Genomic DNA, 27542 nt, shown 5'->3' with positions numbered 1-27542 from the left:
GGAGCCCGCCGGAGACACCGCCCCGCGCAGGCGCCTCGCGCCAGCCTGAGGGGAGCGCGGCGGGGGAGGGGTGAGCCGCTGAGGGAGGCGGCCCCGCGGCTGGGTCCCCTCCCGGGCTGAGGGCGGTCAAACGAGCCCCCAGCGCAGTAACTGGGGTCCCCACTGCGAGCGTGTGTGGTGGTGGGGGTAATGTGTGTGTGAAGGGGGGGCAGATGTGAGGGAGGGGGCACCGCCCGCCTCCCCCCGCCCGCTGTAGGCGCCCTGTGCCGCAGGTCGCCCGCAAAAGCCCGCCTGGTCGCCTCAGGTGAAGGTGTCTGAGGGGACAGTGGCCCTCCTCTGCCTTCTCCTTGTCCTCTTGGGGCCTCCCTCCTCGGTGCTGCCCGGGCTTTGCCCCCCGCCATGCCTCGGGCTGCCCTGGGGCTTCCCTTCCCTCCCAGCTCCGTGGGGTGCTGGCTGCAGGCAGCTCGTTGGCAGGGCTCTCCTTCCCTGAGGATGTGTTGCCTTATTAATGACCATTTATGAAGGGACAAAATGGAGCACTGTGATAATCTCCACTGAACTAGATATCTATACAACTTCTGCATGCTGAGAGATAATTTCACCCCTTTCCAGCGCCGTTCCCAGACAGACGGGGTCGAAGCCCTTTGGGGCGGGGGCAGGGGAAGATGGTGCCGCAGCCGCTGAAGAGGAAGGAAGCCCCGGAAAGGACTCAGCAGGCCCCGCGGGCAGCGGCCAGGCAAGAGCTTGGCCTGCGGCACGCACGAGCTGCTTGAGGCTGGGAGGGAGGCTGGTTGGCACGCCGTGACCTCAGAGCAGCGCCAGCCTTGGCAGAGGGGCCTGCGTGCTCTGACACAAATTTGGGAGAGCTGGCGGTGGTAAGCAGCACAGCCAGCTGCAATAGGTAAGGGTGCGACAAAATAAACCGCGCTAAGTCCCCAGGCGTGCTTGAAACCTTGGCAAATGCTGTGATTTTAGCTCAGTCTCATGGCTTGGTTTGTGCTTTTGATTTCATTTTTTTTCATTTTGCTTTTGAAGCTGTCAATGTGAAATGAAGCAGTGTTTGAAAGTAAACATTTCAAATGAAGAAACAGATTTAAGATGACTACCTTGACCTGCCTAACGAGGCTGTTGTGCAGACTTAACTCCAGCATTGCCATCCTTCTCCCACGCTGTTTTCCAAAAGATCAGTCACAGCACGGTTACTTTTCACTTTGTTTTTCTTCCTACGTTGGCAGCCAGTGCCAACTGAGGTGTTTGGATTGGAACGTATGGGCTGTGCCTCTGTAGACGTTTAGCAGAGTTCAGATAATCTAAAATGGAAAACCCACCTAGTTCAGATTCTTATATTTTAGAAAAAAATCACTCAGGAAAATCTCGTGATGTAAAGTAGACCCTGAATGCAGGTATCGCTTCACCAGCTGCTAAGTATAGCCATCTCCTGGGTGGAAAACAACAGCTGTTTAATCATGTAAGAGTAATACTAGCAAAACAATAGACCCAGAGATGAATAGTACCAGCCGAAAATTCACATCTATGCAAAAATATTTGTTCTTCTAGGGAAGCTTACTTAGCAGCTGTACCTTTGATCCATTCCTGCTGGTTTAAGTACTTCTGTCTGCCAATGCCAGTCAGTTTTAAACACTGCTAGACAGGCTGCACTAGATTATGAAGGCTATGTTTTTCTGTCATTTGAACAGGTTTGGTTCATTTGCTTTGTGGCTATGGCCAAACTACAGAGATTAAAAGATAGTACTTGCACTTGAAATTACAAGCCAAATAATGTTTAAAAATAATTACAAAAGCCACAAACGAGCAGCAAAATCAGTAATATGTAGTACATAAAGAGGAAATAAAAATTCCTATTGCTGCATTTTACTGAATTATAATTTTTGTTATAGTATAATAAAAATCACATGTAGTAAGTCAAATATGTAATGATCTTGCTTCCATTTCATGTGGATAATACTAATATCTTAAAAGAGTTGACATGTGTCAGGAAAAAATAGTATTTGATCATAAAACAGTCTCAGTGCAGTACTGCACGGGACTGGACCCCCAGCTGGAGAGGCAGTGTACCCACCTTCCCACCCAGAGAAGATGCAAAGGGATGGAGACGTTTTCAGTTTGGAAGGAACTGCCACAATTTTCTGTTCTGACTTGTGTTTATGCAGGCTGTGAGTATCCTTTGAGTAATTCTCTTCTCCCTTCAGTTTCAGTAACTGGTTGAACTAGGCCAGATCTTTTAGGTAAAATATCCCGTTTTATACTTACACAAGGAGAAAAACGGGATTTGCTCAAGATCATTAATGTTATCAGATAAGACAAGGCATCAGCTTCCTAGACTACAGTCATCTCAGACGTGTCGTATCCCTACAACTACATTTTGTTTAGGAAGAGTGGAGAAATATTGAAATATTTAGGACGGTTTAATGACACCACTCTACCTTTTTATTATGTATAAATAAGTTTATGTTCTTTGTCTTAGGTGTTGGCAGCTTCTACCCTCAGAGCAAAGCCAAATATTTGCTGCAGTACAACTGAGGAGGTAAGAATCTCTTAAAGTGCATCAGCTGCTAATTAAATAAAAACTCTGTTGGCAGAATATTCCCTTGAGTAGCTCCTGCCCCTCTTACCTCATGTCCAGCTGCTTCTTCCTCCTTTTGCCAGAAACTTCTGCCCCCATCAGTAGAGCTGAATGCCAAATAAATTGTGCCTATGGCTGGTCTCCAGGTCAGGAGTAACCTTGCATCAAGGGTATAGAATGAGAATCCTTATTTCTTTCTAATCAAGTACTGGGTATGCTCCCAAGGCAAAATTAACAATACTAATTTAAACAAAGAGGAAGTGGGGAAAGATATGTTGGATTTGGAGGTAGACAGCTGGAGAAGAAATAAAGTAGTGAAAGCACTTATGAAACAAAAACTGAAGCAATTACAATCACTTGTACAAATATGGAAGCCTGAAAAACTTCAGGATATCACTTCACTAATTACAAATCTAGCAAATATGCCTCTACAGCTTTACCTCTGTGCTGGCAGGAAATAGGAAAATACATCATCAAGAAATCTTGCTGTTATTCTTCTGGACTTCCTAGTGTATCAGCAGTTTAAACTTTGGTATTTTGATCACTCTGTTCTGGAAGAGTTATTTGGCTACTCTCTTAGAGACCAGAAATAAATTAGTTTTCTTAGTTCACTGTTCATCTGTCTACAATGTCTTGTGCTATACTGTTGCTGAGGAAAATGAATGCTTCTTACCATAAAGTACAAGACTGACATATCTAGGAGAGCAATAAAATAATAATAATAAAAAAACAGAGGCTAAATTCCCTATGAGTGCACGTTTTTCTTGAGATAACACAGAGTTTATGTGGGCTAATGAAGGCTAAGTTCTTGAAGCAATGTTCTCGATAGGAAAACAGATCAGTAATAATCATAGCTAGCATATCAATCTGTAATCTCTCCTGCAATTTCTTTATAACAGTAACTGCAGTAAACAAGCAGAACAAAGCTCTTTATATCTGCTGGTTAGATAAAACTGCCAATTTTAAAGCACAGCAATTTTATTATTGTTAGCCCATGTGTTGGTTTGAAAAAGTACGTGCTAGACTAAAGCAAGCTACTGCTAGATGATTAGGATGGTTTGACCTAAATTAAACGTCCGTGTTTTTTACCTAAACAGAATACATACAAGTAAGATAGTGCATCTGGTAACTTTCAAAGGTCGCATTATGCTCAGATGATTTTTTTAGCGTGAAAGCAAGTGAAGTTTTGTTTTTAACAAATCCAAATACATAATACCTGCCATTAGGGTTAGTTCATGTAATGTAGATGTATCACACCGGTAACTTGGAATAACTAAATAACGCATCACTCCTCTGTAAGATATATAATCAGCTTTAAGGAAAAGTTATTTCCTCATAACTGCTTTCTAAGCTTTATGTTGATTTTATTTGCACAGCATCCAACTGCAACGTTGAATAAATAATGTAATCAAAAATTGCATATACTGAGAAGTGGACAAACTGATTGCCTGACTATCTAAAAATCTGTATGCAAACAGGAGAGGAGTGATATAGGGAAGAATCCGGAAAAAAATAAAAATAATAATAATAAAAAGCAAGACATTTCTTTAGTTTAGTAATTTGTCAAGAATATCTTACATTTTCCTATGTAATCTAAGAATTAGCCTACCGGCTTGGTTGTTTGTAATAGTAAGTAATACCCTCTAGTGGTATACACAGGAAAAGGAAAATAAACCAGACAGAATGATTACATTTTTTCATGTCATGAAATAAGCTAAAAACATTTGGACTTGAAAAACATTAGTTATCACTGGTCTGTAGAGATGTGCCAATTAAAACGTAGAATGCACTGCAGGCAACCCAGTTAGACTTGAGCTGTGTGCCTGGGTTTAGTTACAACAGCTGGATCTGGAACATGGCCTGGGTCACTACAGGTCTTGAATTGCTTGGTGAGTTTGCGGGAAAAGAGATTGCTACTGCAACATTTGCAGCCTGGAAAGAGCGGTTCTTGTGATGGCCAGAGAGGTCTGCCCTTATATAGGAGAGCTACATTTAAATCCTATGCATTTAAAATAACTCTGTAGGCAAAATATGAGTCCTCAGACTCCAATATGGCAGTGCAACTGCCTGCATTTCCAGACTGCATGTGCAGTTCAGTGTTTGTTATCAAAAAGGATCTTCTGAGGAAGCTCGTGAGGTTTTCTTGCATTTACCAGGTCTTTTGATTTATGTGCCAGTTGGGAAATGTTCAGAGATTGAGGTAAAAACTGACAATGCTGGAGAAAAAAAGTCCAACCCCCACCCCAAGAAAAGGCTGTCTTCTCAGTCTACTCCAGAAGCCCTGTCTATTAATGAAGAGTCAACTAAATCCATTTTGAAATCATCTTTGTTTCCATAAACAAAAATCCCTATGTGATGATAATGTACAGGAATTTTTCCATTTCTCTAAAGTAGCAGGCCAATGCATCTCTCTGTTGGGATGTGATGACAATTGACTAGTATCGTATTGTTCTAGTCATCAGTTTTGTTTCACCCTTCTCCTGCAACTCCATTGCTATAAGATTTAAAAGCTTTTGGAAGTTTGTCATGATTTTCTGGTGGCACTGACTACTCCCTGCCCCTCCAAGAAGAAGGATCCCATATTGTATCACACTGCCTTGGACTTTTAAAGCTTCTAAACTAATGTCAGGCAAGATGGGAGTCAGAAGCCAATTATTTTAAGGTCTCCTGAAGGAAGGCTTTTCTATGCCTTATCTTTCTGAGCTGTAGTGATTCTGTGTTATTTTCCTGTCATTAGTTCAGCTCCCACAGGGTCTCGGATGAGCGGCATCTTCAATACCTCTACCCACCTCCTTATTACTTATTTTCTTTTGCTGAGGAAAACTGTTTTCTGCTCTCTTTATCCTTTTCTAAAGTATAAAGTAAAAGAATGAAAAAAAATTGGCATAGCTCCCAAGGTGGTGTAACTTCACTGACATTAATGTAGTAATATGGGATCTAATTAAACTCACCAACTTTTAGATTCCACGTCATGGCAAATAAAACTGTGACAGTAGTTAAAAAGAAAAAAGTTCTGACAAGGATTTATTAATTTACGCTTGTGAACAAATGTGTCTGACAGTTGAATGATGAGATTGCCATATTCTGTACAGAGAGCTGTTTCTAGAAGTCTTCTTTCCACTGTGTTGACAGAACCTGCAGTATAGAAGTTCAGGAGTGGGTGTCAGTTCACAGAGTCTAACCCAGTTAGGAGGATGGCTGCATGCCCAGATGAAATGGAGGTTCAGACTTTCTTGCTACTGTTCCTGCTTCTGTATGTTCAATCTTGCTGAAAACCCTATCAGGCTGTCTGACACCTGGCACAGGAAGGAGACACTCGGTCTTACCTTCCTGAGTTAAGCTGGCTAGGTTTTATTACCAAAAAATAAAAAAAAAATAAAATAAAAAAAATAAAAAAGCTATTTCAAGCTAAAAGCTGCTAGGAAAGAAGCTAGTCAAGCTGAGCCTTCTGTGCCATTTTTTCTGTCCATGCTGAGGGTTGAGAGAATTCTCCTTCAAAGGAAAAAAACTTCTATACTTTAACTAGGGGAAAATGGCAGTTCTGTGTTCACTTTAAAAATGCTGCTTTCCAGCAGGTGGGCAGACACTGACTGTAAGTGGCATTTTGTGCAAAACACTTGCAGAAGAGCAGATATTGACTGTGAATGGCATTTTGTGCAGAACACTTATTTTTCAAACTTTTAAATATGGATTTACATATATATAAGAAAGACATATAAAATCTTTAAATGTTTTCTCCAAGCCTTAATTTCCTCATCCACCGGCAAAAAAATAAATACTAAAATTTTCTAATCTTCACTTGAATTGTCAAATTCCTCCCAGTCTGATACGCTCATGACTTCTGATGGAAGGTCAAGGTGATACTTCATGCGGTCTGCGTGCCATTCTGAGAACCACTTCTCTGTTTCCATTAAAATAGCCCTGGGCAAAGTGAGGACACAGGCAGCCATCCCAGAAATATCATCCTCCAACTGCGGTCCATCCTCCCAACAGTCTCTCTCTGCATCGTAAATGTGGACATAGTCCATGCGGATTCCTCTGTTGTGGGATCTGCCTCCCAGGACGTAGATCCTGTTGTCTAAGACAGCAATACCTGGCTCTCCGTGTCCCGCAGGAAGTGGACATACATTTGTCCACTGATCAGTGCTTGGCCTATAGCAGGCAACCTGTAAAAAGCAAAAAAAAAAAAAAAAAAAGATTAGTCAAAATTGAACTTGTATCTTAGTGATAGAGCCTGGCCGTATGGCAAACTATTTATGTAGCCATGTGATACCATCAGCCTTTTGACAGGGTGTTGATAATGGAGGGAGCGTATCACCATGCAGCAAAGTACAACGCTCAGTGGAAAACGCTGTGCGTGGCTACCATATAGCTCTGAATCACATCTGACCCTGCTGCTGTGGGAACGGCTGTATGTCATTGAAAAAATGTATACAAAAGTGAGAGATGGGGACGCATGCTAATACAAGCTCAGACATACTGCATCTGTTTGCATTAGGAAAAAATGTGCTGGAACATACAAATGTGACAAGCCTGCTAAACTGTCTCTGCACCATATGTTGGAAAGTTTTAGACTTCATTGGGTACCTCCTTGGCTAACTCCATTTATTTGTAAGCACCTTTTTATCACTCAGATACACTTTTCACTCGATTTAATTCTATCTTCATTGGCACTGTAAGAGCATTTACATTTTTTTTTTTTTTCTTTTAATGTCTCTAGCAGTTCTAGAAGCTGGAATAGGACACAAGAAAATTCTCTCCAGCCATAACTGCCCATCAGGTACTGTCTATTTAATTACATTATACAATTGCCATCCAATCCCATTCATTGCCCTTTCCAACATATCCTTAACAACTTCTGTCCTGCAATTGCATATTGCCAATTCAAAAGTTCTTGACTTGGAAAAAAATGTGCATGGGAAGACAAGGTAAAGGAACTTCAGTTGATGTGCTAATTATGGGCTGTGTGCATGCCAATGAATGATATCCATCAAAGATGTTTTAAAATTGATGGGAATCCTAAGTGCTAGAGCTTTAATGCCGTGTGTTAGACAATGCATTCAAGACTGACAGCAGTGAATAAATCATTGCAAGTTCTGTGGTTAAGTGGAGGAGAGCTGGTGCTATTGCTGGGCAGACAATTTCACTTGTGTACTTAGAAGGAGGAAGACATTACATCGGAGTGCAAACATCTGTAAAAAAAATCCTCTTCCAAGAAAGACATAGGTGTGACACACTCTCACCTGGTGAACGTCCCTTCTGTAGCCAGAGTCATTGTTGCTTCCTCCAATGACGTAGAGTTTTCCCAGCAGTGCAGCCATGCCATGCCAAGCACGTCTCTCTGGACCATCTGCTAAAACGTCCCAGCGGTCAGTCTTTGGATCATAACATTGCAGCTCCTTCAAATAGTCCTCTCCTCTCCTCCCACAGGTAATATACATCTTCCCATCCAGTGCTGCTCCAGCATGTGCATATACCTGCGTCACCACGTGGGAAAGCAAGAAGTTGAGGTCTGCATTTATGTATTTCTTCCAGCTTCAAAGTATGGAATAGACATTAAGGGAGTGACATTCTTCATGACTTATTCTTCATGACTTCACGACTTAACATCTGGAAGGATTTTTTTTTTTCCAGACAATTCCTTTCAAGGTGATTATGCTGAAATTGTGTATTTCTTAATTAATTACACTAGAATTTCCAAGACTTCCAGAACTGCAGTGGGTTGTCATTTTTTATTGTTCCTTAATTAGAAGATCATTCATACAATTACTTCTCTCCCTTGTCTACTTGGAAGCCTTTCCACTGGAGATTATTCTTATACAATCAATGTTTTCAGCAGTGCGATATATCCTACTTAGTAGTACTCAATTGGATCTTTATATTCCCAGCATTGACATATTTATTGGTTGTCACCTTGTGCAAGCTGTTTGTCTTCTGCCTCTGCATCCCCTTTGGAAAGTGGCAGTATTTATGTTTTTAAGGTGTCCTGAGATTCTTAACTGAGAAGCATTATGAAATCACAAATATTTTGTGCTGGTCATTTGCCCCAAAGCTTTTAAAAGGTTTAGTAGAAATCAGTATAGTTTCTTGAAAGATTACCTAGGATCTTAGCTTTCTGCCCTAACCAAGACTGTCAGTTGTTTATCTTCCTCTTTTGCAATCTGAAAATGGAAATTCTTGCCTTTACTAGCTATATTAGACCTTAGAACAAACTTTTCCATTCATAACCCCCATTCCCATGTTACTACATCATTTCCTGGCTCCTGGGGTCACAACTGGCAATTGCTGTTTTAGGAGGATAAATGGTACTGATAACAAAAGATAGCTGTTCACTCACATATTTCAGATGAGTAATAGTTTCACTTTAGCTGATTGAGATGTGATTGTGCATGACATAAGCTATTGTCACCAAAACTTGTTACACAATCTCAGTTCTGTGTCCAAAAATGAAGTAGTCTATAAACACGGAGGTACCTTCCTACTAAAGCATGATTTCTTCTGATCAGGAACAAAGCACGTTGTCAGGGCTGTAAATGAGAAGCTTGTACTACTGTGACTTATAGGTTACCTGTCCCAGGAGGAATGGAAACTTCCTGTTCCCAGTGGTTGTGTGTTCAATTTTAAATTATGTTAAGGACTAATACAGAAGAGGTGCAGGGAAAAACAGAAATAAAGATGGAAAAATAAACATTAAACCTCCAAATGGAAGTTCTATATTGTTATTCTCCTTTCTTGGTATTTGATTATTCTGAATACAGAGGCTACTGCTTCCCATCTGAATATCAGCAAATTGAAAGCTACACAGGAGAAAAGCATCTAAAAAGATGAAGTCAGGAATTGGGGAAGTTTAGTGTCTGTGGCTAATGCACTCCTTACCTCCTTCTTCAGAGGTGTCACATATTCCCAAGTGTTGCTTTTAGGGTCATACCTCTCCACTTCCCTCAGGTCTTCGTGGTAATCTCGGCCTGCGACAGCATATATATAGTTGTCCACAACACAAACGCTGAGGTCAGCATGCTCTTGCTGTAGGGACTGGATCTGGAACCATTTGTTGTGTCGTGGGTCATACCTTTTAAAAGAATGGGATCAAAGGAAATTATTCCTACAGCCAAAGAATCATCGCTGGGATACAAGACAGCACCACACGTGGGTTACTGTACTGTCTTTGGTTGAAATTGAGCTCAGCTGTAAGTGGAGTGAAATCTGGCCTTGTCAGCATTATATTATTAGCAAAGTTCCTTTAGTCTATTTTTAGAAGATGTATTTTAGCTGATACAATCATGCTACAGAAGCCTAGGATTTCTATTATCTTACACCACAGAGCTGTCATGTATATATCAAAATCTCTGCTTGCACAAAGCCATTCTACAAGGTAAAACATTCTAAAAATATCACAAAGACTGAATCTGGATCTTCAAGAGATCAAGAGGGGTATAAGCATTTGGTGGCTTCTTTGATTTTCTTCTCCAAGTATGTGCTGCTTCAAGTGAGCCTCAGGATTATTTTTCAGATAAAAGTATATCTGGTCTGAAAATTTTAGCTACAGCGACAACTGGTTTTGAAGTGAAACAATGTGTGCCATGAAACAAGGGCAATTCAGCTAAACCTAGTAAAAATGACTGTTATAAAGACAAAAAGGTTCATATCTGGTTTTGCAATGTAATGGGCATTAAGATCTAAACTGTTCCTTTCTCTTTTTCCTGGCACAGAACTTAAGAGGACCCTGGAATGCTGCTTCTGTGCACACATTTTCTCAATAATTGACCAAAAATAGCATTTTATTTAAAAACCCTTTTTGATAACTAAGTCCCTTTGTATTGGGATGAGAACTCCACACAGAGGACTTCTGTGAAATCCGAGTTCAAGAGCATCTAGACAATCTAGGATTCTGCAGAATCCTAGTTTACTGCTTTCCACACCTTTAATACTTCCCCCTTCCAACAAGGAAGAGAAGGTTACAGATAAAACACTCTAGAATGAGTAGCTGTTTCTACCCAATCAGGCTTGGCTTTGTTCTGTAAGCACTGCTGGAATCTTTGCCATGATGCTCATTTCTTTATTTCCTGTGATTTCTTTCAATGACAGGCTCCTGTTCAGCTCTTATCTTTTTGCCAGCAAGCATACAGACTGCACTAATGGCTTACTGACTCAGAGATGGGCAACGGGGTGGAAATTAGAATAATAGCAGGATTATCCTTATCTTACCTCCAACACCTTGACTCTGCTCGAAAACCACTTACATTGTTGTCTCCGCCAATTAAATACACAAAATTATTGAGAACAGCAATCCCCTGGTTGGACATTCTGGGAGCTAGTGCAGCTGTAAAATGCCTCCACTCTCCCAACAAGGGGTTCAAATACTTGGCTTGATCACTGAGAACAATGGATGGAGTAGAATGCATCCCTCCAAATCCCACTACACACTTGAACTCTGATCTCAGCTGTGTCTGCGAGCTCTGAAGCATTGGCTGAAGACATTCATTCTTGTGGTACATTAATGCATCTGCGACTGTATCTTTTAAAGGACATGGACTTAATTTGTCATGAAGTCTTTGCAGGATCTGGGGTTCCATCAGAGGAAAACGAACTGTCTCAAGTAGCTTAAGGGGCTCCATCAGGGAGACCTGATCTGTCTCCAGTTGCTCTGGGGAATAATGATAAAAAAGTGCCCCATCATAAACTTCAAATTCATAGTTAACCTCCAAACGGTTGCTACTGAGGAGGGAGTAGACCTTCTGCAAGGGTAGCTGTCGGTACACTTGTGTCCTTGAGAAAGCTGCAAAGTTCTTCAAAATGTAGGAGTCGAGCTGATCGCTCAAATGTCTCAAGTCATAGTGGTCAGCTAGTCTGTATACATCGAGGATGTTCTCTTCATCCACCCATGACATTAGAAAATCACAACAGAACTTAATGACTTCTGGAATCTGCAAAAGAAAGAGAGAAAATCTTTCATTTTAGACACCACTTGCCTTCAAGAGACATGACAAAAGCATGAAGGAGCAAGAAAGCTGCCGATAAGAAGGCTGCTCTTCTCACAGTCTGACCACCATGTTCACTTGTGCCCAATTCACCTTTCTCCAGAGAAAAAGAACAACTCAACATGGGTACGTAGGTAAATATAACACAGATCTAGCCACACTACTTCAAGCCTTTGAGTTTTGTTTCAGGTGCAGCAGCAGCAATCTGTCTTCTGGGGCACATGGGACACTGGACAGACAGGCTGCCTGGTGTGTTAGCACGACACCCAGATACAGGCTGCTCGGGAGGCAGTCATGTAAACAGAAAGCACGAAGGGCACGGTGACAGCCAGGCTTCCAGCCTCTCTGTAAGTTGTTCTCTCAGAGCACTACAGACACGGTGTATCAAAGACTAACTATAACAAATATATCTGCATCACTCAAGAGCACAGGAAGTCATTTGAAAGGAAAATTAGTGTTTCATATTGTCTTCTGAGAACAATCTGAAGTTGTATCTGTCAGGAGGACTACTAACAAATACAGGAATAACTACCTTCCAAGAGCCCTTCTGCTAACAAACCGGTGCTAAGTGTGCAGAAATCAACCAAAGCACCCAGAAAGTTTAAGATTAGTACCAAACCCTGTGCAGCAGTTAGTTGCAAGGGAAATTAGAGAAAAAAAATTGCCTTGAATTCACAAAAACTCTGCACTTCATGCAGAAACCATGGTGGCAGGATTTCCTGTAGTGATGAGGTCAGGGAAGGTTATGCGCCTGTGGACTCAATCTGGGGAAGATCTTGGCAGGCTTGAGCAGCACAACAGTTTCTGAGCTGCAAGCTCTGTCCTTTACCATAGGTCAGAGGTATACTATTCTAGGGAGGCTTTCACATGCTGATCAGAAGTGAGTGCTATATAAACTAATCCTTTAGACCAACTGGTTTGTGAGCGATAAAACCACTAGCACAAATGAGATGTGCAAGCACTCATTCATTGTTCCAACCCTTCCATAGTTAGTTCCAGTAGATACAGCACTCCAAAAAGATCCTTCTTATTGGAACCATGCTTTCTTTCACTTCCTAGACCTCCACCCAACCAGATATGCATGCTTTGTTTCTTTCGGTCTTGCTTTTGTTCCTTACTTCTTTTTTGTCACATCTCCCAGTACCTCACCTGAAGCTGACAGGCTGCAGCTAAGGTTTCCTGTACAGTGTTCACACTGAGTTCCAGCTCAGAAGTATAAATGAAGTTCAAGATTTTACACATTGCATTGTAGGAGATGCCATGAATATGGACTTCTTCTTGTTCCATCTCTCTCAGCCCTCCTGCAAACATTCCTCTGTAAAAAGAGACAATGAGGCGTGCTATGGCAGATCTGCATTGAAGCTATACTCAGTTTGCTTATCTCACGCTGCCTGAGAACATAAAATATTCAGAAAGATCAATCCTAGTCAGACACTTCTATGGAATTACCTCTTCTCTAAGTCAATGGTACAAAAGTACAGGCCTTTAGGACCTAAGAGAGTAATACCCCTCATTCTGTGGGAAAACAGTGGGGGCCATCTGAAAGGTATGGTTCACAGCTGAGGGATCTAAATACAGACCCAGAACACAGGGGTAATCAGGGGGTAAAGGCAGACACTCTAGGGATGGGAGAAGAGAAAAACAGAGGAACTTGGGTCTAGAGGGTTTTTTTTTCTAATCCAGAGCAGTTCTTGCAGTTACAAATTTGTCAGGATTTCTTTGGGATTTATATGTTTACTCTATGAAAATAAAGTTAGTTTAAGAAACTTCTAGTCAAATTGACCGGGGGATTGCTTTGTTTCATGGACTGCAAGGCACGCTATAGGCACGTAACACAGGAATGACATGGTCTGAGGGACTTCTTGTGTATTAGGAACTGATCACCACACTGGGCAAAGTCTTCCAATGCTACAGATATGTTAAAAGCCAGCATTTATGCAGAAGACACATATTAAGATAGCCGCTCCTCTTTATATACTTATAAGCATTATAGGCTGTGATTTTAGTGGAGGTAAGCTCATTGTGCACTAATGAGAGTTTTATTTCTACGGAGAGGAGACATAACAGAGAGATGAATAAAGTTAACCTTAGTATTTTGAAACCCATTCAGCTCCACCTTATGGGTCTAATTTTACATCTGGAAGCAGTATGCTAAGTGAGCTACCACAGAAGATTGGGATATTGCAGTTTTGTGTTGCACTCAGACACATGCTAATTACTGCTATATTGGACGTGTACCTGAAATAGTCACAGGATGCAGCTAGCAGTATCCGATGAGCCTCAATAGGTTTCTCTTCTACCACCAGAACTACATCGAAGAGGATGCTGCTGTCTCGCAGAGATACCAAGCCACTGAGCAAGGCCTGAGAGTGCTCTGCACTGCGGTATGTGTTGCTGGTGCGCTGCTGAAGGGAGGACTCAAGTTGAGCTTTGTGTGGCTGAGTCAGCTCCTGATCCTCCGCCATCCCAGGCAGAAAAGCTCAGCCACCAGCTGTAGCAGAATGAGATCTGTGAGACAAGAGAATCAGCAAAGGTTTGTGCCTTTTGCTTACAAATCGTCCTCTGACCCCTGCCTTTCACAGTAAATAAATCAAATAACTCTTCAGTCAGTGGAGAGCCATCAAACACGGCTCTACCCTGGAGAAATTATTCTGAATGATTTTGGAAATAGAAAGGTATACATCAGCATACCGAACTGACAGGACATGGCTTTGCAAACAAGTTTGCTTATTCTTGGTTTTCCAGTCCAAGAGTATGTAGCATTTGGGGATTTTTTTTTTCTTAGCAAGAGTTTCACTTCCCAGCCCATAGCCAGAACCCCTTGTTTCCTTTGCATTTGCACACCATGTATAACAGAGAACAAATCTGTCAGAATTTTTGCCAAATTCCACATTACCTAATGTCCTCACATAACTTTGCTGCAATGCAAACTGCAGCTTCAATCCTCCTCTTGATATTTTAAGGAGGAATCTGAAAATGCTCATCTCTCCTGTTTTTTGCTATTTTCCTTAGCTGAGCATACTTCTAAAGTACTATATGAAACTATAGGCTTTGAAGAGAGTTTCTTTACTGTGACAACTTCAAGCTAGCATCCACAACTGCTTTTTACTTCACTGTGGATCCCTGCAGAGAGAAGGTATTTCCTTCAGCATAGATATTGTAGAGGGCTATCCTGTACCTCTTTATACTGCTGCCATTGACGCTGCAGCAGGTCCCTATAGCACATGGGGACATGCCTGTAAAAAGCTAGCTGGAAGTCATTGTTTCATATCCATGGTTAAGCTCTCAAAATCTCATGATTTCTCTCTTAGAGAGAAGTCCTGTAATTTACCCTTTCAGGAAACATCCTGTAATTTACCCTTTCCATTGTCTTTGACGAATGTGAGATGTTGTAGCAGTTAGATCTGATAGACTCTATCTAGTTGTCAGACCACTCACACACACAGACACATGTGAAAACACATGAGGAAAAGGAAATACCTTAGCTGATATGGCCACTTAAGGCACAGTTATAATAGCCTCTGCTCAGTAGCTCTGGGAAATAGCTTAGTGGCACGGGGGATAATCACAAGGGTTTATCAGCAGTCAGAGAAGCAAAAGCCGAACAAATCCAAACAATGAAGAAATGAACCCATTGTTTAGTTGTGCCAGCCATGGACAGTGAATGCAGAAATCTCTCAAAGTGCTGCAAAGTATTCTGTGTGTGGTCACCGAGGAAGAAGCTGTCTGGATGACACAAAGAAATACAAAAACATTTATTGTACTGCCTGAAGGAAGTTACCCTACACTGTCCAAAACAAAAGGAAGCTAGGTGGCATTGCATGGTGCGTGGGATGGAAAAAAATATCTATGTTAACGATTGTCTACTTTTTGCTAGTAAAATCAGGACAGCAAGCTCAGAAGTGGAGCTCTGATAAGACTGCCTTCTAGGAAGCACATTCAGGTCGATTATACAGGGAAACTATCCATTATCAGCTGATGAGTAATGGATTCTTTTTCATTACAGGTAGACACTTTTCCTAGAAATAAGATGACTGCTTTTAAAGCAGACAAAACATCACTGTATCACTACATTTGCTCCTGGGGAATATATAAAGTGACAGATTGAGACAAGGGAGATAATACTGTAAGAAAGGCAAGTGAAGGAAGTGAAGTTTATCTGAGTTCCAGTTCTAGATATGGACCTGAGTTATCCCACAGCTACTAGCAATACCTAAACAACCCAGCCCTCCTAACAGATCCGTGGCAAGCCCAGTGTATTAAATTCAGCTGCTGGGAGTACAATTGAACCATCCTCCACAACTGGTTTTTGGCTAGTCAACAGCTGAGCCTACATATTTGCTAGGCTCTTGTTTTCTGAATTTTGGCAGTCCCTACTTCTTGTTCTCAAATTCTGCCCCTGGATTATATCTTGGCTCTCACTGCTGAGCTGGATTGTCCTCGGGGTGCTCACCCATGCAATGCTGTCCACCAGCACAAGATGTACCATGCACATTTGGAGCCACCACAGTATGGAAATTCACCTCTCTGGAGCTACCTGTGAGTACTCTGCCATCCACAGTTATTTGCTGCTAAGTAATTCCAGATGTGTTGGTTGATTACTGAGGCTGCTGCAGAAAAAGGGTGGATTGCTACTGAGCAGGTATAGTGTGTGGCCTAAAACTTGGCAGCACTCAAAAGCTCTTTTTGTATGTGTATACATGACGTTTTTAATTACATTACAGCTACTCAGAAAAGCTATTCTGCTATTTGTAGGTACCTGCTCTCCTAAACCAGGCTTCAAAGCTCAGCAATAATTATTATCATAGTTTTAACCAATGGTAAGAGACTACTCTAGCAAAATTCTCACTGCTCTGATTTTCATGAATTGTTGCCTACTTATAAAATTAAAGATGGACGTTTACGGTATTTAGCTATGGTGTCTGACTGACATAAGTGGTTAAGTCCTATTCTTTGATCCAAAAGCCAAGGAAAGCCAGTAAACAGTGATGGGGGATGGCCAGCAGGATTCATTTAGCTGATTACTGAGTGCCCTCAACTTCATAATAGGTGTACGAGAGGCAGCTGGGCTTGGGTGGGTACAGTTATGAAGGGCAGTTGTTGAAGCAAGGTTAGTGGGAGTGTGTTGTAGGCTCCTTTGGAAGAAAAGTGGGGGTGTTTTAGCAGTCTGCTTTTCTGGATTAAGTGTGGTGTTCTTGGTGAGCAGATAGTTCTGTGTACCTCTTTGAATGCTGTGCTGACTATGAATTTGCTGAGGAGGGGAATTGGTGTTAGCAGTGTCTTGTTTTGCAGGCTGTGTGGTCTAACTGCAGTCTTTCTCCTGTGTGCTTTGTGTCTTTGTTACTGCCTAAAAGTCTGATAGCCCAAACAGTGGAAGTGTGCTATGTTGTGTGTGGTGCACCAGGTAGGTGTGGGGAATCACTACTCATATATCTAGGAATTGTTATGCCTTACAAGTGTCTGTCAATCTTAAAAATAGCCAGAAACTCTACTGAATAATCTCTGTAAGTTTTTAACTATAAACAATTTAACCCTCTCTCCTCAAAACTGTATTTTGTTCAGTCTTTATTTCCCTTAAAAAATATATATATAATACAAGCAGTACAGCTGTGAATGGAGGGACAGAACAGGTTTGTTAGGTCTCCTGCATGCTGCAGAAATCCTTCTATTTACTATTCTTCCTTCCTCACCACTGAGGAGCTCTGCTGCCTTGTAAGGCTAGAGACCCCATTTTTGATGGCTGGTATATCTGCCCCCAGAAGTGAAGGAGCTGCAGGCAGGCCCTTGTAAACGCACAGCCCCTGGAACCACACAGCTGAGTTCCCCCTGGTGTGAGCCTCTCTACCATCAGCTTGTTGCTTGTACACTGCTCTTGTGGCCTCTCTGTTTTACTTCTGTTATTGAGAAATTTGGTCTGTGACTGAGACAAGTTCCTAGAAATCTAATATTTTCTCTTTCCTTTCCTCTTGTGCAAGTTTATCAGTGCTGGGCAGCTGCTAACAGTGGGATTCGGTGGCTGGGTGCTGCAGGACTGACCTGAAGGTGAAAGGGATGAGGAACTCCTGCTGTTCTTCTTTAAAAATTGCAAAGATTTTTTTTTTTTAAATTATCTCATGTGCAGTGGGATGTGTCTCCAGAAAAAAGGGAAGGCAAGTCCCTGTTCCAAGCACTTTGAAACTGCAGAGAAAATAAGCCTAGAGATTTTTCTTATCTGGCTGCACGAAGTGTTTGAGACTGTGATTACGCTGGCTTATGCTCCTCTTTTAGAGGGCAGAGGTTAGTGTGCTGACACTAGTGGGGTATTACAATCAAATATCTAGTGTGTAAAGAGGAAGGAGGAAATGTACGGGGTCAGTAATCACATGTGTGCTTCTATAGGCAATGCTAACGTAGGCAGACCTGCTGTTTGGTCACTTCACATCAAGGAGATGAAAGAACAAAATCTCAATCACCCCCCCAAAAATCTCAAAACCCTCAAAGGCACATAGCAAGACAGGGCTGCTCTTACTCAATAGACTGAAACTTCCTACGTTCTGTGCTTGGATTCCATTTAGAAACCAGGAGAAAGCAGCCCTGCCTTCCGATGGTGGATACAGAAGAAGCATCTGAAGGAAATTAGTGTTTCCTGGTATTTCCTAGACTATTTTCAAAGTTCACTGTGTCACTCGTGGTCTCTAGTAATATGCTGTGGATAGAGGGGAAGCTAAGTATCTTGGTGGCTTGCTGATAGCTCTGTATGATTGCCTTGTGTTCAACTTTCATTACCGCAGCCTGCTTCTGCAGGAAACTTGCATGAAAAAAAAGTATGAGTCCAGTGAGGTTTCAGATTACTCTGCTGAAGTAACTGTTTATCAATGAGAGCTGTGGCTTAATGTTTCAACAAAACTCTGTCTCTGATCAATGACAGATTTGCCTTCACACTAAAGGTATGTGGCTTATGACGGAGGAGGTTGGCACTGCGACAGGAGGAGCTGAGGGAATAGGCTGTGGCTTGAGCATTCCCCTGGCAAAATGGTGAGAGACTGGTGTGCTGGTTTGCTCCTGTGCTCGCTGAAAATCTTCATCTGTTCAACAGCACAGGGTATAGGAATGGAGGAGCTCAACTAGAACGGGGAAAGGAAAAGTTAAAGGCCCAGTAAACTGTAAGTGGTATTGGAGAAGGCAGCATCTGTCCCACCTGGAGTTTTGAATGCAAAGCAATTGTAACACCAAGGTGTTTGTGTGCTGCTCCAGTAAAGAATGTTCTGGGGAGTGGTAATTACAAGGCTCACAAGGTACCCTTCCTGAGCCTGCAAGCGAAGTCCTCCTTCCCTAAGATGTACTGTACCTGGGAGCACATTCTAGTGCTGGGTCTGGGCATGTCCTGGGCACATCCCGATGCCAGTACAGGTATGTTCAGCCATCAGCCCTTGGTGAGATATGCTGTGCACTGATCACGTGCTTTAAGCAGCAGGTAGGTTGATTTATGGTGCTGCGTCTGTTACTGGTATTGCAGGGTCTGACAGATCCCTGGGTATGTATTCACTCCTTCTGTGACTAGCATCCAAGTCAGACAGCGATGCTTACTAGCGTGTGCTGTGGGTGGTGGTTTTGTTGTTGTTGGTTCTGTACAGTTGTGCTGACAGCCCTGAGGCTTTACTGTAGAGAAATGGCTGGGTATGGGGGTAGTAGCCAAGTGAGTTTCTATGGAAACTCAGACATTTTTTGTCTTGAAGAGCTTCTGGCTGTCAAGTTACATCTCTGTACGAGGAGGTGTCTTATGCAGATTGTGATATTTTCCTGTGCATCAGCTGTGCCCAAAATAAAACAGAACTTGCTGGTGTTGGATATCCTAATCCTGTTTAGCTTACTGCCATACACACAGTTGGTTCAAGCCTGGGGGGGGGAATCTAATGCTTTCTTAGAATTGTGGAATAATTCAGGCTGGAGGCCTCTAGTCCTATCTCCTGCTTGAAGCAGGGAAAACTTCAAAATCAGGTCAGGATGCCGAGAGCCTTGTCTAGTCAGTCAACTGTGGAATAGCCATCCCTGGTGATATTTGGAAAACTGAGTGCTTGACCATCAGATTTTTCTTCTTTATTCCTTGTGAATTTCCATTCCTGCTATTTGACACTTGCCTCTCATCCTCACCTGTTCACTACAAATAGGAGTCTGGCTCTGTCTTTCTCTGTAACAACCCATTACATTAAAAAACAGCAACTGACTCTCCCCTTAGCCTGCTATTCTCTGTGTTGAACAAACCCAACCATTTGATGATTTTGAGTCTTGCCTTGCATCCGCTTATATCTCCTTGGACCTGCTCCTGCTCTGCAAGGTGGTCACCTGCTGAACTCACAGGCTTTTCTTTCACTATGGAGCTCAAAACTGGGAATTGTATTCCAGATGTGGGCTCACAAGCTCTGAGCAAAGGGGAAAATAATCATTTTCCACAACCTATGCTGTGCTCTTGCTAACACAGGCCAATGTGAAGCTGGTTCCCTTTGCAGGAAAGAGGCACTGCTGAATCATTCAGCTTGCTGCCCTTCAGGATCCCCCAGCTTCTTTTCTTGCAAAGCTGACTTCTAGCTAGGTTTGTTTCCAACCTGTACTGATGTGTGAAGTTACTCAGGTGCATGACTTTGCTTTTGCTGCTGAAATCCGTGGTTCCTCTCAGTCTATTCTTGCTAAGTCCCTCCCCCCATTTGCAGCTCTGTACTCATTCTTGCAAGCCAGCCTCATGGTTTTCTCTCATGCAGAGCAACCAGTATGGCACGCCGATTGTGATTCCAAGGGTTCACACCCACTGAAGCCTGAGTGCGTTGAAGGGAATGTAAAATCCATTCCCTAAGGCTTCCCACACCTTCATCTCTCCCAAGGGAGTAGGAAGACTTGGGATCTAAGCCAGGCTTTAGCTGACGGCCTGACAAGAAGGCAAGATACAAGACTAGAGCAAAATACTAGTTATGCTGACTATCAGGGATTGCAACTGTAAATAGGCAGAACCTGGCGAGGTACCAGGACTTCAACAGGGCAGAGGGCACACAAACAAATAAATCAGCTAGTCAGGGAGTGTGCAGAGAGGGGAGGCAGCTGGGTGCCTGCCAAAATAGTTCAGAAGACAGATGTAATACCACAAACAATGTAAATTGAAAAGCCAAACTATTGTTCAGTTTAACTGGAGTGCAAATACTGGAATAATTCATCAACTATACAATAATTTGTAATGGGCACTTGTAAGTTAGTTCACTACAAAGACAATTGAGTATGCCATTATGTGTAGAAAAGACAAGCCAATTTCATGCTTTTTCAAGACAATTGGAAGAGGGCAGGGCCGAAAGAAAAACAGCAGCTTTGCTTAGCAATGCTGCTTTCAGAACTATCCCTATGCACGCAAAACTGTGCAAGAAAAAACCTTCCTGAAATACCTTTCCACTTATAGAACCTTCTCCAAGTTGGGGAAATAACCTGAACAATTGCTTTTGATGGAGGTCTCCATAGAAAGAAAGAAGCAAGGACATCTGGTACCATAAAACATCTCAACATCAGTTCAGAACTCTCAGTGATCACAGGTATGCTTTCGCTAGGTCTGTACACGCCATCTCTCTTTAAGTCACCAATGGAAATGTGCAAGCACGTTCGTCTGAGCTGACTTTGAGTCATTTTCAGTTTCTAGCATTGGTAGTACACTTGAGGTGTGGGAGGAAACCTAAAGGCGTGGCTTAGGAAACAGCTTCTGCAAACCATGCTGTCTCGTGAATTTTGGTATTTGTTCCTTTCAGAAGCAAACATCTGTTTGTTTGCAAGCTTATTACAAGGTGTTTCTGAGACACACTGAAAATAAAACATCCCATTTAAAATGGATATAGCAAAACTTCCATAAAATGTATCTCTATTTACATATAAATATGTAAAAAGAGGTGCCCCCACCATAACCTAAAGAGCACGACCTTTCTAACTTGAGTATTTTGCCCTATTCCTGAATTGTTAACTTCTTTCTTTCTTGCACCTTACCCAAATTCATGGAACTGATGAGTGATGTATTACGGGGAGGTGACCTGTGGCCCAAATGCTACCACGGAGAAATAGTAAGGCACATTAAAATGCTTTCTCCTATGGCTTTGTCATCTCTAAGAGTTTGATCTCTTCCATTTTTTTTTTTTCTTGTTACTAATCTCAGAACAAGATTTTCTGGATACATTCATCTTTATCTTTCAGTAGTAATGTTCTGGTTTGGACGGAGCTGCTGCTTGCGTTTGAAGGAAGGAGTTAACCAGCTATGCTCAGGCAGCACGTACCTGTCCAACCTTAAAAGAAGTGGCCTCCCATTAAGGCTCCAGCTTTCTCCAGACTGGGTAGGAAGTGCAGTCCTCAATGTTCCGTTCTATGTCCAGAGAGATCTGGCAGACCTGTAAGGGTATGCTCTTTTGACCAAATTGTTTTTATTTTCCCAAGAACTTTCATGAAAAAGCTCCTAAAACTAAATGCAACTTCTTCCATAAATTGAATGATACATTTTTAAATAAAGCTTCCCTAGGATCAGGCTAAGTACTAACGATGCCAGAACTGCCAGCCTGTAAATTACCCAGGGGTACGCATTCTGTGAATCTTGAGAGCTGGCTAGTTCGCAGGGCTGCGTAGCTGAGCTACTTCAACCACATCATGAACTGTTAATTGTCTAAAATACAGGGAGGGAAAAAAAAAATAAAAAATAAACACACAAGTAATTTTGTGCCAACTGCATCAATTAAGTGACTGGGGGGAGAGGGAGCAGAGGGCTCTTGCAACATGTTTTAGCTCGGCTTTCCACATTAGCAGGAATTAATTTGCACTATTCACCGTGTCAGGTGTTCCTGCGGGGACCTGGGGTCCTCTCCCCCCATGCCTTACATGTTGTCATATCGGGAAAAGACAGCGAGTGGCTGTACCGAGAGGGGACGGCTCCCTGGAGCCTCCCACCGCCGAGAGAAGGGGCTTGGCTCTGGGTTAGCCGTGCGCCGGGGGCTGCAGGAGGCTCGGGCGCACCTCTGCTTTGTTTTTCAGGCCCCCACCGGCCGCGGGGCTGGCCCCAACCCCCGGGGGAAGCCTCGGCGGGGCCTCCCTCGCTGACCTCGGTGGGGCCTCCCCCGGACACCGGTAGCTCGGCTCCGACCGCGGCCTCCCCGGGGGTGCCCCGCAGCCATCGGGACCGTGCCGAGGCCCGGGGCCCCCCGCACCCCCCCCTCTAGTCCCCGCCCCGGGCCGGGCCCCCCGGTGCCACCGCCCCCGTGTCCCCCCTTCCGCCCCCAGCCACCTACCGGGGGACAGCGGCGGCGGCCTCCGCCAGCGGCTTCCGCCTCCGTGCGCCGGAACCCGGCGCGGCCCCGCCCGCCCGCCGAGGGAGGGGCGGCGGCGGGGGCCGGGCCGGGCCGGGCGGGGGGAGCGGCAGCCGGGGCTGCCGGGGCCGTTCCCGCGGAGAGGGGGCGTGCGGCGGGACTACAACTCCCGGCGTGCCCCGCGGCGGGCCGAGAGGCGCAAGTTCTCGCGAGACTCGTGCCGGGACTTCATTTCCCTACAGCCCTCAGGGCGCCGGAAGCGGGGGGAGGGGGACGACAGCCGCTTCCGGGCCTGGCGTGTGGCGGAGCGGCGGCGGCCGAAGGGGAGCGGCGGCGGCGGCGGCCTGGTGGTGGCGGGGATGGACGTGACCGGGCCCGAGACCGACTGGCGCAGCACCAACTTCCGCCAGAAGCTCGTCAGCCAGATGTGAGTGTGGGCCGGCCGCTGGCAGGCTGCGGGGCCGCCGCTCCTGGGGCTCCCCCGTCCTGTGGCTGCGCCACCCCCCCCCGGCCCGGCCTTCCCGGTTCCCCTTGCCCCGGTGCCGGCTCCCCGGCCTGCCCCGCAACCGCTGCTGCCGGGCTTCTGCTCCGGCGGTGCCCGCAGTGCTGCCGCGTTCGGTTCTGTGGAACCCCCGTTATAACTTGACGTCTGACTTCTAGAGCGAAATGAAAGCGTCAGTGACTGAACTCGTTAGTTACCGTGCTTTCCTAGGCCTAGAACAGCGATCGCAGCCGGTATCTGTGTGATGGTGTAAAGGTTGTTTAAAAGAAATAAAGTTCAGCTTGTTGCCTTTTCGGCCATCCTCTGAAACGATCGCTTTGCTCGAGTCACTTTGCAGCTCTCTGTGCCTTCTCTGTGACAGGGAGGCTCTTTTACCCTACAAAAGGTGCTTACTGTAGGGCCGAAGGCACTGCTTGGTGCTTCTGAACTAACGTTAAAATCTTTCTTTATTTCTGTGCGCTTGAAAAGCTTGATTGTGCTTTGTTGCTTATGAGAATCAGAGTTTAAAACAGACTGTTTCTTCGTGATACATGAAGAATATGCTGTTTGCACATGGTTTTGCTGCCTAGGTGCGGGCTTTCCTCGTAGTGATGTTTAAGATTTAAAATCTTAGGGTATTCACCAAAGAAATAGGACGGTGAGTGTTTGTCAAAGCTATGTGAGCTGCTTTGGTGTCAGAGCTGATGCTTTGCTGCCTGAACTCTCAGCAGCACCTCTTGTCAGATTAATCTGTTGCATTTTCCTCTCGTTTCCTGCTTCTTTGTCAAAACAAAGCCCCCCAAACTACCCTCCGATGCTGTGCAACTCTGAGGAAATAAACCTGAGTCAGCTGAAGCAAAGCTCGGTGCTGTAACCTTTTGTTTGTGTGTTTGCTCTGCAAGCGGTCGCTGGCTTTCTGTGAGCACCAAACACCGACGGCAGATGTTTTAGGGGGAAGCGTACAGTAACAGATAAAGGTTGAATAGGTCAGTAGTAAATTTTTTAAAGGTTGGTGGCATATGAAGAGCTGTCAACTATCTCACGCTTTTAATTATTGTAAGAAAGAATTTAAATTTCCTGTGTTTAGTCTTGCATACGTGCACAGATGTATTTTTATCTGTGTGCTTTTTGTTATCAATGTATTAACAGTCCTTCCTCCCTCCTCCCCAGGATTGTGTTCTGTGAGTGATGTGTCTTCCTCGCGCACACTCCTGCTTTGTAGTATCCTACAGCCGTTTCCATTCCCTGTCTTACTTAAACAGCAAGCGTGCTTGGTACTGGGATAAGTGTGCAATGGCTGCAGTGGATGTTTTTTTGATGTGTGTTAGATATGGGAAGATGACTTGGTTCCATGTTGGCGCTTTGAATAAAGGAAGGCTAGCCAGAAGTAGAGTTCATAATAGGTAGCTCCCTGAATTCCAAAATTTTTTTTTTGCCATAGTGACATTATCTGGATAAACATTTCAGGGATACCGTGTGCAGTAGGTATTTTGGTGAACGTGTCTGCGTGTAGCTGGATCACCACTTCAGGGACTGCTGCACTTGGCCTCGGAAGCCCTGCTCCGCACTGGGTCCTTGTCTGCCTGCAGGCCCCAGCAGGACTCACGCCGTTGTGAGACCCAGGGCTGCCACAGCTCAGATGAAGGAGGCCAGGGAGCAGCTTTGGTTCCTGCCGCGTTGTTCCAAGAAAGCAATGATGCGGGAGTGAATGTTTGTGCTTTCAAGGCACCCTTTTATTCTGGCCCTTACAGCGAACAGGCACCGGTGCCTTGGGAGTCTTGCTGTAAATGCCTTTCCTTAATATGCTTTTAAGCATCGGTACTGCCTGAAGGACAAAGCTGAGGTGGGTTGCGTGGTGGTAACCTCAGTGCCTAGCCGTGCAGTTCCTGCGCCAAGCTGCTTCTAGCCTGGGGTAAAAGGGAGTTGTGTAGAACAGGGGGGTAACTTCAGCTGCGTGATGGTCCATAAAAGTGGTCTTCAGCTTTCTGCCTGGTTTTGATATGTATCTTCACACTTAAGATCAAGTAGATTTTAGCTAATGGTTCAGTTAGAGGAGAGGGAAGAGCATACGTGAGCGTAAGTAAGGATGGGGAGGTGGAGAGCACGGGAAAGGAGGCAGAGGTGGGTGCAGGAACAAGCAGGGAGGAGGCGAGCAGATCAGCTCCAGTTTCTCAAGTGTGTGTGTGGGGGGAGATCATTTGCATTGCTGCTCTCTATGAAATATGTCACGAAATCCCTTCATAAAGCAGCCTTATTTTTATATTCCAGCCTGGGCTGTCTGATGAGATTTCAAGGAAAAAAAGAAAAAGGGAGCCAAGAAGACGGGTGTTCCTCCTGTCCTGGTACTACAGAAAGGGAGGAGTTAATTGTGTCAAAATAGACATTTATAAAATTGTGAACTAAGAAGCTTCTGCCTCTGTAGTGCAAGCGTTTGGGTTGCCATGCAATGAACCTGAAGGAGAAATTTGTCGAAGTTAAAAATAGCTCAGGAAAAGTGTTTTTTCTTAAGCTGGGTAGTTCTTCGGTCCTGCTGATTGCACAGCCGCACAAACAGTCGCACTGGCGTAACCTGGCGGGGAGGCTTCTGAAGGAATCACTCCTGCGGGAGGATTTTTTATGCCTTTGAAGCTCTGAGGGGGCGGTCCTGTGTGGCAGGACGGTGTTTTTCCTCACTGCAGAGCTGGAAAGAAAGATAATGCTAGGAGAAGGCCTTAGAGAGGCTGATTGTCCTCAGCTTTCTCCTGTGTGGCTGAAGGCGGTGTAATGTGGGGCTGAGGCTGGTCCTAGGTGTCTGGGGACTCCTGATTTGGATTTTCTGCTGGCCACTCGCGTGGGTTTTCTTGCAGTGAGGGTTGTCATTAAATGTGCTGTGTCCAACCTGGAACTAACAGAAACGTGTAGGGTGCTGTTGTGTACCCAAGATCAAGTAATTAACGTTTAATGTATTTGGTGGTGTTTATCTGGAGGCTTTTAAAGCTTGTGATGTGGATGGCTGTGGTTAACGGCTTACCAGCACACTTTTATTTTTCTTCCTGTTATTTTGAGCAAGAAAGGTTTGTTCTGAGTGACCGGTCTATTTCACAAGGCAGCATCTGGTGATGTTAACTTGGGGCTGGTCCTAGAACTCATCGCCCTTTTGTCTCAATGGAAGTCCTGGTGCAGTTCGTGGTGTGAAGGAGAGGAGAGCTGGTAGAGTGGTGAAGGAGAACGTGTTTTGCAGGATTTTTCTGCTAGACCAGTTGGCCTGAGTGAGAGGTTGCAGTTGTAGGGCTAGAAACGAACTTCTTGGAAAGGGAGGGGGAATTCCTGAAGCTGGTAGTGGTGCCGAATGCTTCACGGCATCAGTTTTGAGTGTTGTGCATGAGCTCAAAAAGGCAGAGCTTTAGTACACGTCTTACGTGTTTAGTAAGTGCTTGTGAGGCAGATACAGGCTGAATTGGCTGGAGCATCTGGTTTTCAAAGTTCTGTTGAATTTCATTTCTGGAAGGATACGATGTGTTATTTGGTACGCTTGACTCAGCATAAAGCTGTCTCTTTTCTCGTGACTTTCCCAGCCTTTTAACTTGTGTTTTTGTGCTGGTGGAAGATAAATATGGGGACAAAGAAACAGACGAGGAGGAAGAAACCACACACAGCTGAACTTGTGGAATACTGAGAGATATGGCGTGGAGTGCTAGGTAGTATCAAAAAGAAATGGTGGCTCCATAGAATAAATAATTTGCTGTGGCTTTTTTCCAAAGTTCCTGCTACGACATGGATCACAGTCTCTGCATCAGCCACTCCAGCATGAGCTGCACGTTACATCCTTTATTCGCATCTGTGTCAGCTTGTCCTGCCCGCTCAGTTTTTGGTGGCCTTGAAACGAGAGGCATTCTCGGTGTACTGTGGGACTAAAGCGGTAAGGAAGATTCAGAGTAGTGTAGGTTTAGAGGCAGCTTTTCTGAAACAGAAAGTATTGGAAAGAGGGAGGTGAAGGACTGGATGCATTTCTTCTGCAGCGGAGTTCTTTTATGAGGAGCTCACTTTAATACTTGCACATGAAAGAATAGTTATTCTGTGTTATGTTTGAATTTGGCTTCACTTTAGGTAACCTTCCTGTGTAACCAGCATTTTTAGTGTCTGTCAGGCCACATGAGCAGGTTACCGCAAGGGAGACGTGCAGGTGGCTGTGCTCTGCTCCCCTATTGCTTTGCAAGTTACACCAGGTA

The 27542-nt window shown here is 44.2% G+C and overlaps 2 protein-coding genes and 1 long non-coding RNA gene across 4 annotated transcripts in view; 2 read left to right on the top strand and 1 right to left on the bottom strand.

Moving 5' to 3' along the window:
- Positions 1-87: 87 nt before the first annotated feature.
- LOC118175078 lies at positions 88-8205 on the top strand. Its single transcript, XR_004754866.1, has 4 exons — positions 88-901; positions 2486-2545; positions 7305-7364; positions 8120-8205. It is a non-coding gene; the product is annotated as an uncharacterized LOC118175078 (long non-coding RNA).
- KLHL22 (kelch like family member 22) lies at positions 5581-22939 on the bottom strand. Of its 2 annotated transcripts, none has more exons than XM_035340954.1 (8): positions 22836-22939; positions 21837-21947; positions 13801-14053; positions 12712-12877; positions 10790-11508; positions 9461-9653; positions 7828-8061; positions 5581-6750 (listed from the first exon to the last, which is right to left on the bottom strand). In XM_035340954.1, the coding sequence occupies exons 3-8, from the start codon at positions 14025-14027 to the stop codon at positions 6373-6375; spliced, it is 1917 nt and encodes a 638-aa protein (XP_035196845.1). In that variant the 5' UTR covers positions 14028-14053; positions 21837-21947; positions 22836-22939; the 3' UTR covers positions 5581-6372. The 2 variants fall into 2 exon arrangements, with proteins under 2 accessions (XP_035196845.1, XP_035196844.1); XM_035340953.1 differs by having other exon boundaries at positions 13801-14070; positions 22836-22938.
- Positions 22940-23125: 186 nt separating this feature from the next.
- MED15 (mediator complex subunit 15) overlaps positions 23126-27542 on the top strand; it is a 28427-nt gene continuing 24010 nt past the window's right edge. The window contains exon 1 of the mRNA XM_035340959.1: positions 23126-23280. Coding sequence (XP_035196850.1) covers positions 23213-23280 — 68 coding nt within the window. The 5' untranslated portion in view covers positions 23126-23212. The remainder of the gene's footprint in view (positions 23281-27542) is intronic.

The sequence above is a fragment of the Oxyura jamaicensis genome, chromosome 15, assembly GCF_011077185.1.
Source record: "Oxyura jamaicensis isolate SHBP4307 breed ruddy duck chromosome 15, BPBGC_Ojam_1.0, whole genome shotgun sequence".
Taxonomy (NCBI): domain Eukaryota; kingdom Metazoa; phylum Chordata; class Aves; order Anseriformes; family Anatidae; genus Oxyura; species Oxyura jamaicensis.
The sequence above is the reverse complement of the archived record's forward strand: the minus strand, read 5'-3'. Positions and strand labels throughout refer to the sequence as shown.